This window comes from Zingiber officinale, chromosome 3B (assembly GCF_018446385.1).
Source record: "Zingiber officinale cultivar Zhangliang chromosome 3B, Zo_v1.1, whole genome shotgun sequence".
Taxonomy (NCBI): domain Eukaryota; kingdom Viridiplantae; phylum Streptophyta; class Magnoliopsida; order Zingiberales; family Zingiberaceae; genus Zingiber; species Zingiber officinale.
This window is the reverse complement of record NC_055991.1, coordinates 123846579-123858810: the sequence shown is the minus strand read 5'-3', so window position 1 is coordinate 123858810 and position 12232 is coordinate 123846579. Positions and strand designations below refer to the sequence as shown.

The following is a 12232-nucleotide window of genomic DNA, read 5'->3' as shown; positions in this document are numbered from 1 at the left end:
CTAGTTTCACTCACTAGGACTTCCCATTTGCCTGGCTTCACTCACCAGGACTTTCACTTGGCTTCACTCATCAGGATTTTTCTTTTGCCTAGCTTCACTCACTAGGTCTTTCACATGACTTCACTCATCAGGATTTTCCTTCTGACTAGCTTCACTCACTAGGTCTTTCACCTGGCTTCACTCACCAGGATTTTTCAGTCAAATATCTAATCAATCTTGACCTACTTGACTCTTCTTCACATCTACCTGGTCAACCTTGACCAGAGGGAAATTATACCACCAATCTTCCCAAATGAACGATTGCACCTGCAATCTCCATTTACTATCAGTTTCCATGTATTATCAAACATCGAAACACAAACATCAAGACTTGAGCTTGAGCCAACTCAAGCTTAGTCAACCTGGTCAACCTTGACCCTAGGGAATATTGCACCAACAATATAATGTCATTTAGCATAGAGGAGTGAAGCTGTTGGATTTCAATCACCTACTCTATGTGGATTTTAACTTAATAAGCTCAACAAAACCTAATTTTTTAGATCAGAACTGACGTTTTAAACTCAATTTACAAGCCTATATGTTATTCATGTAATAATTCATTATACAGTTCTTATATCAGGATTAAAAAGGGTCTAATATGACACTATATCAAGATCAACTTGGGCCTGATATTCTCCCATATTAGGACTAGCATGGGCCTGATATATTTCCATATTAGGCTCACCTTGGGCTTGATATGTTTCCATATCAGGCCCACCTTAGGCCTGATATATTTCCATCAGGCCCACATTCTGGCTGAAATGTATCGTAAGATTTGATTGCCTTTGGAGAGATCTAAATAAACAATAGACGACACCGTTGAAGTCCTTGAAGCATGAAAAAGCAATAGGAATTAATTTAGGTGCAATCTGACCTCTCTAGGTCCATTAGTGGATTTTGACCAAAATCCAGTTATGGACCTAGAGAGGTCAGATTTCACCAAAATATCAATCAATGGGAAGGGTTGAATGAGGAGAAGGTAGATATGGTGTCAAACCTAGGTTCTAAACACTGTCAATGAAGTTCTTGTTGTTGGAGCAATTCCAATGGTCCGTGCGACCATGTGTTTTGGTATTTGGGCAAAGGGTTTAAGTTAGGTTCACCCTTGTATTTGATATGTGTATTTGAGTTGTGCAGGTTTACAGGATACACATGTGACTCAGGTTGATGGCTTCGGGTCCAGTGAAGGATGGAGAATCTGAGGGACCGTGGACAAGGCAGCGAGGATAAGGGTCGAGGGAAGCAACTTCGAGGCATACGCAAAGGATGGAATTGGGATGAGCCGCGGGCTTGAATGCATCTAAGGGACGAGAGCCAAAGGAAGTAGGCTTGAAGGCAAGAGGTCAAGGCTGCAAAGAAGCATCAAGTGAGTCATAAGGGTGAGGGTACGAGTGCACGAGAGATTGTACTCGGAGTAAAATCCTAATTTTAGGGTTTTACTCTAGCGTTACTGTAGCAGTACTGTAGTGCTACTATAGCAGTCAACTGCATGTTTTAGCAGTCGACTGGTGCAGTCAACTGGGTGCGAACAGAATGGTTCTGTTCGTTCGGTCAGTGTGGATCAGTCGACTGCATGTTTTAGCAGTTGACTGCACCAGTCGATTGCAAGTTTTAGCAGTCGACTGGTATCGAGCCGTTGGGATGTAACGGTCGAATTTCCACAGAGGGCAGTCGACTGCATGTTTTGGCAAACGACTGGTAGGCGGGGTTTTCAACCCGCGACCTATATAACCAAAGCTTGGGAGCTTGGTTATAGTTGACGAAATGGAGGTGGTTAATCTCTATTAGTAGTCTACCTGTGCCCTAGCTTGTAAAGAGTCTTTGGTGAGAGTTGTGGTGAGGTTTCTCCACCCACAAGGAGCTACGTAAGCTAGCCGGAGATCTTTCAGGGAGTAATCCACCGACGGATAGGGATCGTCCACCTCAAGGACACGCCGTGGAGTAGGAGCTTTATCTCCGAACCACGTAAATGATCGTGTAGCTTGGTTTGCATTCTTTCTTGTCTTTAGTTTCATTTCATTTAGCTTGTTTGTTTTGTATATTTCGTTGCGCATACTAACAAGTGTAGGAAGATCAATCAATTTGGGGGTGCCGTCTATCCAACCCCCCCTTCAACCCGGTCGACCGACACCCTACAAGTGGTATCAGAGCAAGGACGCTTGCCGTTGGACTAACCGCCAAGGAAGCACAAGATGACTGACTTGATAGAACCGTCAAAGTTTGAAGGCGGAGGCTTATGAGACTTCATATATTGGATGATGAAGATGGAGATCTTCTTCAACACGGACTGGGACATCATGATGGTGGTCCAAGAGCCGTTCGAAGTTCCGAAGGACAAGAAGAGAAAGAGACTCTGACTGCGTCATTGGACGGAGGAGCAAACCTCACGGTCAAAGGCAAATTCAAAGGTAATATCGATTTTAATTGATATTTTACCTAATGACATGATGAGTCATGTAGGTGAATATGAGAACGCCCATGATTTGTGGAGCAAGATAAAGAAGGTTCCATGGGAAGAACCTTTGTCTACACAAGAGGAGGAAAAATCCGAAGAAACAGATGAAGAAGCTCAAGTAGAGAAGGATCAATCGAATGTGGAGACCAATTCAACATCAAAAGAAGAAGAGGAAGTGAATTTGGTCACATTTGAGGAAAAGGAAGAAGAAAGGCCATCCACAAGTGTGGATGAGGAAGATATAGCATCTACATCCTTAAAGGTTGAAGAAGAATCCAAGACAAGTGAAGAAGAAGAAGAATAAATCTTGGAAGAAGTCAACCTAGTGAGCACCTCCACCGAAGCAAAGTCAAAAGATCACATTGTGTGCTTCGGATGCAATGAAAGGGGACACTACAAAAGTAGATGTCCAATGGGTAAGAAGGTAACTCCTAAACCCACTCAAATTATTTTGGATACTAATTTGGGTTGTAGGAATGATGGTGCCAAAAAGAAGAAGGAGAAGAAGCACATTAGATGTTTCACTTGTGGTGAAATAGGGCACTACCACACCAAATGCCCAAGGAAGAGAGTGTTGGGGATCGGTGGCCGGCTAGAAGGGGGGTTGGATAGCTAGGTCACCCCCAACTTCTTTTCTTCTCTACAAAAGATTAGTGCACACACGGAAATACAACTAACTAATGAAAACAATAAAGTAAGAATACCAAATCGCAAACAAGCTTAATGTAACGTGGTTCGGAGATTGCTTGCTCCTACTCCACGGTGTGTCCTTGAGGTGGACGAGCCCTTGATCCTTCGGTGGATCAATCCCGGACAATCTCCGGCTAGAGCTTTCTCCTTCTCGGTGGAGCAAACCTCTCACAAAGGATCTCTTCCTCTTTACAATGATGAACTTAGATTTAGGAGGAAGAGAGTAGGCTTGGAAGCTTTGGGCAATGACAAGGAGTTATTCAACAAGCATGAGTAACCTCCTTCAAGTCCCAAAGCTTCCCTTAAATAAAAGGAGAGAGTTGATCATCATATCAACTCATCTCTACACCAGTCGACTGCATGTTTTAGCAATCAACTGGTGTTACCGTTGGAGGTAGCCAATGACTACTTCGCAGCACCAACAGTATGCCAACGGTCATTTACTAGTCGACTGCTAAAACATGCAGTTAACTGGTGCAGTCGATTGCTAAAACTTACAGTCGACTGATCCACACTGATCGAACGAACAGAACCATTCTGTTCGCACCCAGTCGACTGCTAAAACATGCAGTCGACTGCTACAGTACTGCTACAGTAACGCTACAGTACTGCTACAGTAAAACCCTAAAACTAAGATTTTACTCCGAGTACAATCTCTCGTGCACTCGTACCCTCACCCTTACGACTCATTTGACGCTTCCTTTGCAGCTTCAACAGAGCCTTCAAGCATACTTTCTTTCGCTCTCATCCCTCGGATGCATTCAAGCCCCTGGCTTGTCCCCAATGTCATCCTTCGCGTATGCCTCGAAGTCGCTTCCCTCGGCCCTTGTCCTCGCTGCCTTGTCCACGGTCCCTCGGATGCTTCATCCTTCACCGGACCCCGAAGCCATCAACTTAAGTCGCATGTGTATCCTGCAAACCTGCACAACTCAAATACACATATCAAATACAAGGGTGAACCTAACTTAAACTTTTTGACACACATATCAAAACTATGATCGTACCGATCAAAACCTAGGTCGATTGCACCAACAGAGAGAGCTCAAAAAGTTGAGGCATTTAAGGATGTGGGAAAAGAAGTGGAGGAAGAATGGAGGCTCATGTCAAGGGGGAGATCCAAAGGTAAAGGGTAAGGTAAACCCTAATTTAAATTTGAAGTCAAATTTAAATTCCTCCATGCATGCTAGAAATAATTGCTACTATTTACCCATGCAAAATTTTGGTTTCAAATATCATGATAGAAGTAGAGTTAATGTAGATCAAAACCCTAAAGTATCCATTCATGATAACTCTAGAAATGGTAGACCTAAGGAGACCCAAGGCATTAATCCCAAGAAGGGGAGACATATGCCTAGAAAAATGGGTAGGTCTAGGAATGCCCATGGTGGACATGTTGACTCTAGGTTTAGGAATCTAGAAAGGGAAAATCATGCCTTAAGGGAAAAGCTTGATAAGTTAGAACAATTCCTTAAGAAATTCAATGTCGGATCTAAGGCATTAAGTATGATGTTGGGTAGCCAAAGACCCAACAATGATAGATCGGGCTTGGGATATCGATCTAGTCCCCCCAAGGCCAAGGAGAGATCATATGCTAGGGTGGCAAATGATCATGGCAAGGGAGAGTTCTCCAAGGCTAAGGGAAAGTCATATGCTAGGGTTGCATATGACTATAGCAAGGAGAAGTCAATAAATGGCAAAGGAAAGTCATTTAAAAGTAATGTTAAATTAACCAAGGATAAGGTACCCAAGGTTAAGAAGGTTAGGTTTGTTAGCCAAGTGTCATCGAAGATGCACCGATCTGGCTTAACAATTGTGGATGAGTCACCTAGGGAGGTGGCTAAGGTTAAGAGCTCTAGGGGGAGCTCAAAGAGTCATGTTGGGACCCATAGCCAATGGATCTCAAGTGGGTTTTACTTGGGAGTCTAGGTTTGGTCATGGAATGTGCCAAGTGATTTGGAGACTGACTTGAATCTCAAACCTAGGGAATTGACACACATGGGTTGTGTTTCATGCTTGGAAATATAACATTGGGGTCATATAGTATGATAATTGGTTTTGGATGTATAGATGTCATATAAATCAATGCTAGGGATGCATTGTGGGTTAGTATGGGCAAATACATCAAGAGGAAACCAAAACTAGGACTTTAGGTCAAGGTTCAATTGAACTATTTAGCTAGTTTTGGATTTTGTGTCAAACTTGGGATTGATGATAGATATATTTTTGTATATACTTTTCCCAAGTAGACATTGATAAAATAGACCTCTCCACAAAATTTGAGAATTTTTGGAGGTCTGTGAAATTTTTGGCGCATTTCTGAAGTTGGCCAGAAAAGGTTGATTTTTTCATGAATAGTGTACCAGTCGACTGGTACAGTTACCAGTCGACTGGTAATAGTGTTTTTGAGCACAGAATGCCTCTGTAAGCTTGTTTTCATGGGGGCAGTCGACTGGTACTTATTGCAGTCGACTGATACCAGTCTGAAAGTGTTTTCAGCATTGGATTTTGATCGGGTCAGCTCGTATAGATGTATGGGATCCATGGGGGATAAATACATGAGTTTAGGATCAATTAGATGATAAGTTTTCAACAATTGGGATATTGTTCGAAAGCTTTTTGGATGTTAGGCAAAGGGGGAGAAGTAAGGTTTAGTTGGGAAAACCTTAGTGCCTTTGCGTAGGGGGAGCCTTGGGATAGGTTCTTAAAAATCTCTATGGGAAAATTCCTAGCTCAATGGGGAGCATAGGTGCAGGGGGAGCCTTGGCATAGGTTCCAATGCATGATGCATTGTTTCGGTGTTGTAAGTCCAAGTGTGTAGCCTTGGCATCGTAAGTCCATTCGGCGTTGTAAGTCCAAGTGTGTAGGCTTGATATCGTAAGTCCATTCGGCGGTATAAGTCCAAGTGTGTAGTCTTGGCAACATAAGTCCATTTGTTTTAGCATATTTATCTGCTATTGTTTTCCCTAACTTAAACGTATTGCCGAAACATCAAAAAGGGGGAGATTGTTGGAGCAATCCCAATGGTCCGTGCGACCATGTGTTTTGGTGTTTGGGCAAAGAGTTTAAGTTAGGTTCATCCTTGTATTTGATATGTGTATTTGAGTTGTGCAGGTTTACAGGATACACATGTGACTCAGGTTGATGGCTTCGGGTTCGGTGAAGGATGGAGCATCCGAGGGACCGTGGACAAGGCAGCGAGGACAAGGGCCGAGGGAAGCGACTTTGAGGCATACATGAAGGATGACATTAGGACGAGTCACGGGCTTGAATGCATCCGAGGGACGAGAGCCAAAGGAAGTAGGCTTGAAGGCAAGAGGTCAAGGCTGTAAAGAAGCATCAAGTGAGTCATAAAGGTGAGGGTACGAGTGCACAAGAGATTGTACTCGGAGCAAAATCCTAGTTTTAGGGTTTTACTGTAGCGTTACTGTAGCAGTACTGTAGCGCTACTATAGCAGTCGACTGGTGCAGTCGACCGCGCAGTCGACTGGGTGCGAACAGAATGGTTTTGTTCGTTCGGTCAGTGTGGATCAGTCGACTGCATGTTTTAGCAGTCGGCTGTAAGTTTTAGCAGTCGATTGGTATCGAGCCGTTGTGATGTAATGGTCGAATTATCACAGAGGGCAGTCGACTGCATGTTTTGGCAAACGACTGGTAGGCGGGGTTTTCAACCCGAGACCTATATAACCAAAGCTTGGGAGCTTGGTTATAGTTGATGAAATAGAGGTGGTTAATCTCTATTAGTAGTCTACCGGTGCCCTAGCTTGTAAAGAGTCCTTGGTGAGAGTTGTGGTGAGGTTTCTCCACCCACAAGGAGCTACGTGAGCTAGCCGGAGGTCTTTCGGGGAGTAATCCACCGACGGATAGGGATCGTCCACCTCAAGGACACGCCGTGGAGTAGGAGCTTTATCTCCGAACCACGTAAATGATCGTGTGGCTTGGTTTGCATTCTTACTTGTCTTTAGTTTCATTTCCTTTAGCTTGTTTGTTTTGTATATTCCGCTGTGCATACTAACAAGTATAGGAAGATCAATCGATTTGGGGGCGCCGTCTATCCAACCCCCCTTCAAGCCGGCCGACCGACACCCTACACTTGAGTCGTGCAATTTGGCACGGAACAATGCACTTGTTGGAATTCAATAAACAACACACACTTTCGAGTTTTAACTTAGAGTTTAAACTTAATTTACAACCCTATTTGTTATTCAGGAGATAATTCAACTATACAATTCTCACATCAAGATTAAAAAGGGCCTGATATGGTCCAATATCAGGCCCGCATTCTGGTTGAATTCTATCATAACATTATATCAGCTCCGGAGAGATCTAAATCAACAATAGATGACATCGATGGAGTCCTTGATGCATCAGAAAACCACAGGAATTGATTTGTATGCAATTTGACTTCTCTAGCCTAATGGACCTAGGGGTTTTGGATATCAACATAATTACAATTTATATAGGAAGGGTTGAGCGAGGTGAAGGTAGATATGATGTCAAACCTTGGATTTGATTAAATAATAACATCCTAGTCTTTCTTGATGTTACAGACCAATTTGTAGCAAATATTATACGTAAATAACTAAACCAAATCTCTCTTCTTCTACCAAATGTAGTCTTGCTTGAAATTTGACCTTCCACGCCGATTTTCTTCAAAGCAGTAATCCTTCGAAGTAGCACTCTTTAATGTCTTACGACCAAACCCAAGCTCTCTACTTACTCTATTACAATCCGTCGCATAAATGCAAGAAGAGATATAACAAAGCAGGAAGAGGTTCGTGTTAAAGTTATAAATATAAGAATACGAAGAGGAAATGGAGAGATAAGGTGAGACCTATGATGAGGTGACGTGCATCCGAATCGTACAAATAACTTTTGATTTAAATATCTTAAATTGTGGCTCGGATGCATTGGAAAACAACGTCCGGAGAAAGGAGATTTAATAGGTTGGCGGACCTGTGATAGCACAGATGATGGATGCATAGTATCTCTGGTGTAATGATCAAGGATCGATTTTCAAGAACTAATGACCTGAGGTTTACTCCACCATACATTTGATATCTGTGTATTTATATGTACCACCTTTTATATTTATGAGGTCGGTACTAAGGAGACCGTTAATATAATGAATTTATATTTTTAAAGAAGTTGGTGGAAGGAATAAAAGAGAATGACAGTATTTTAAATCTTTTTCGTTATTTTAAAACTAAGATGCTTATTTTAATAAATAAAAAAATTTGGCCGTTCCTTGGCTAAAAAGCCGAAATATATAAATGGTTTGGTTTTGGATTTTATCGCACAATTAACCCGCTGATAAACGATGCACCCACCATCATCGTCAATTTGACGGTTCGAACGTGATCCGGCTGACCGGCTGGACGCCACGCGTTGCAATTTTTAAATTTCGAGGCAATTAATCAGGCAATAAGAAATTTCACACTTTTCTTTACCCATTGCGCTCATCTCCAATTTCTCCCTGGCGCTGAGTGGTGCTCGCTGCGTCTACTTGGTAAGACAAGCCATGGAGGATATATTGCATTTGAACACCTGTCACCTCTCCTCCGAATGCACCCTTCTCCTCCTCTTTTGGTGTGCTTCGTTGTCCCAATCCCTGACTAATTTTCAAGCTTCTCCTCTTCTCTTTCCTAAAATATAACCCTTTCTCTACGTCGACAAATGACCGTTGCCGCCGCCGCCGATGACCTCGACGATGACGGCGACGATGGCCGCCCTCCCTTGTTCCTCCGTATCCAACCGCCCGTGCCTTCCCCGCACCCACCGCCGCGGTGGTCGCGCCGCCTCGTCCGCCGCCGCCATACTCGCCCTCCTATTCGCCACTTCCGCCTGGCTCTCCATCGTCTTCTCTTCTCCCTCTCACCGTCTCCACTGGCCGCATGTTCGATCCTCCGCATCTACTTTCTCTCCCTCCTCCCCTCTGCCTGCCCCCTCATCCCGCAACCGAGACGAAGGGAATGACGAAGAAGGTGATCTCGCCCCTCTCTCCCTCCGCCACCTCGTATTCGGAATCGGCGGGTCAGCCAATCTCTGGCCGAGACGCCGCGAGTTCGTCCGCCTTTGGTGGCGCCCCAGAGCCATGCGCGGCCACGTCTGGCTAGATGACTCTGCGCCCCGACTGCCCCCAAATTCCTCCTTTGCTCGATCTCTGCCTCCTGTCCTCGTCTCGGAAGACATCTCCCGCTTCCGATATACCAACCCTACCGGCCACCCTTCTGGCCTCCGCATTGCCCGCATCCTTGTCGAGTCCTTCCGGCTTGGCCATCACGGGGCTCGGTGGTTCGTTCTCGTGGACGACGACACTATCCTCTGCACAGATAATCTCGTCACGGTTCTCTCCAAGTACGATTGGACAGAGATGGTGTACGTTGGGGGGCCTTCAGAGAGTCACTCAGCGAACACCTACTTTAGCCATGCAATGGCGTTCGGTGGCGGGGGAATTGCCATCAGCTATCCTCTTGCCGAAGCTCTTTCCAGGATGTTGGACGATTGCATTGAGAGGTACCCGAGGCTCTATGGCAGCGACGACCGATTGCACGCATGCATCTCTGAGCTTGGAGTCCCGCTGAGCCGTGAGTATGGTTTCCACCAGGTGTGTTATGTGTTTTCTTTCCCTATCTAAGGCGTACTGCATCACTTTCCGGCTTAGCTCCCTGTATTACTATGGATTTTCACATGGTCAAGATATATACTAATTAGTTAGAACACACTGTTTGTTGCTTGTTTTTGTAATGATTAAATGTGTTGCATTTAACCATTTGTTTCTAACAACCTTTTTCACTTCCGATAAACAGCACGGGTAGCAAAATTAATATCGTTCAACTTTCATTTTACTTCCTCCATTCGAAAGAAACAACCTTCTATTTTTCCATGTTATTAGTCTTATTCTACCGTTCATCTTCCTCACTGGAGTTTATTTTGTCCGCTAACCTCTTGCTCTTTCTATATATCAAGTAGTCTACATATCAGCACATTTTATTCTAATAGACGGACTGATCTCTGTTGCCTAAACATAATTCAGGAGCTCTTTATTTAATTATCCAAAAAGATTCCCTATTGTTGGTCGTTTAATTCTGAATTCCCTTTTTCTTTGTTGCCTCAGTGGGATATCAGAGGAAATGCGCTTGGTCTTTTGGCTGCACACCCACTTTCTCCTTTCATCTCAATACATCATGTTGAAGCTGTTGATCCCCTCTATCCTGGCTTGAGCTCTCTTGGAAGCCTGAAGCTCTTTACCAAGGCTATGAAAGCCTATTCTATGAGTTTCTTGCAACGATCAATTTGTTATGACAGGGGGCAAAAGTTGACATTTGCAGTCTCATTGGGTTATGTTGTCCAAGTGTTTCCAACCATTGTCCCTCCAAGAGAGCTGGAACGTTCTGAGCGGACGTATGCTGCTTGGAACAGAAATACTAATAGGATGGATTTTGATTTCGACACAAGGGACCCATACAGATCTGTCTGCAAGAAACCTATTATGTTTTTCTTGAACAATATTGGAAAGAATGAAAATACAACTCTAGGATCATATAGACGAGCTAAGGGAAGAGATGATCTCAAAAGAAAAGTATTCTGCTTTCCTCTATCTCCTCCTTTGCCTGACGTGACTGAAATTCTAGTTGTTAGCACTCCATTGAACAACAAGTGGCAGTTGGTTTGCTCTCTACTTAAAATGCCTTTTTCTTGGGTTTTAACTGATGTTTCTTACAATTGAACTTTGTTTCCTTTCAGGTACCTAGGAGATTATGCAGTAAGCTAGGTCAAGAACATAATGGGACTCTCAGTGTTGTAGTTGGGCAGTGTGAACGAGGAGCATATGGGTCCGCTGCAAATTCCTTGTGAGGGGGTTAACCTTGTACATCATGACTGAATAGGATGGCTTGAGATATGGTGATTATTGTAAGTGAAAGGTTTTATTTTTACATGCTTCGAGTTTATTTTCCCCTCTTGGAGCTGCCTATAGATAAATGGAGCAGTCTTTTGCATTTTGGAAAGGATTAACATTAGGGATTTAGTTAGTCTATGTTATGATCTATAGCATCTGTTAGTGAAGCTCTATTATCTATCAGCTTAAATTCTGATACATTATTTGGCTACTAATATCAGAAGGTATTTGATTTTGATCTGATCTCAATTCAATGAACAACTTATCTGCTGTTTGTATGCTTATGCAGTTACAGTGATGATTGATTTTGTAACCTTAATTCAATCAACTCATTTTATGTCAACAATTGCATTGGATTTTTAATCCTTTTCTGGCTCCATAAATGTGTTGTATACGCTTGAGTCCTTTCAGGGCTCATAAATATTATCATTTACATGATGTTGCAAACTACACGTTAGATATTATTCCGCGTTTGAGCATGACTGACGTAATTTAAGCTTTAATCTCTGTGAACGGTAAGGATTTGGACTTGCTAAGTCTCAGTAATTCATTCATGCATTGAATTTGTGCTTTCCATTAAATTACGCCTCTGATTTCTCATCTTATCTCCTAAGTAGAATGATAGTTGGCTTGAGTTTGTGGGTTCGGCGTATCAACAAGAGTCGTCTACTGAAATTGATCATCATTCATGGCCAAAAAATGACATTTATGGCTGCTAAAAGAACAAAGCTTAGTGAGATTAAAATGTTAGTGAAAAAAGTACAGATGATCAACTGTCATGTCGTTTAAACCATTTCTTCAGGAAGCTCAGTCTCAGTGAGATTTTCCAAGAGATTGTTAGCAAAGAGGACCTTGCATAACATTAGTTCCTCCTCAGATAGGCTTGGGAGTATATTTAGGATCTGTAACTTAGTTGTGCGACAAAACAACTAAAAGTTTTGCTTCCCCTCTTAATAGACATCAAGGTTTTGAAGGTCCATTTAGTTTTCCAACCCTGGAGAGGAAAAGTGACTAATACAAGCCTAAGACTTGGTATCAAGGTTTTGAAGGTCCATTTTGTTAGCTTGGAAAAATACACTTGGTATCTAAGACTTGTGGTGCAAACTGACTAATACAAGCTCCCCAAAAAATAGAGCATCTATAAAACGGGA

The 12232-nt window shown here is 43.0% G+C and overlaps 1 protein-coding gene across 2 annotated transcripts; it reads left to right on the top strand.

Annotated features, from left to right (window-relative positions):
* The first annotated feature begins 8721 nt into the window (after positions 1–8721).
* Positions 8722–11427, top strand: LOC121968579. 2 transcript variants are annotated; one of them, XM_042518897.1, is made up of 3 exons: positions 8722–9788; positions 10299–10846; positions 10928–11427. In XM_042518897.1, the coding sequence occupies exons 1-3, from the start codon at positions 8880–8882 to the stop codon at positions 10953–10955; spliced, it is 1485 nt and encodes a 494-aa protein (XP_042374831.1). In that variant the 5' UTR covers positions 8722–8879; the 3' UTR covers positions 10956–11427. The 2 variants fall into 2 exon arrangements, with proteins under 2 accessions (XP_042374831.1, XP_042374830.1); XM_042518896.1 differs by having other exon boundaries at positions 8723–9788; positions 10299–10850.
* The last annotated feature ends 805 nt before the right edge of the window (positions 11428–12232 follow it).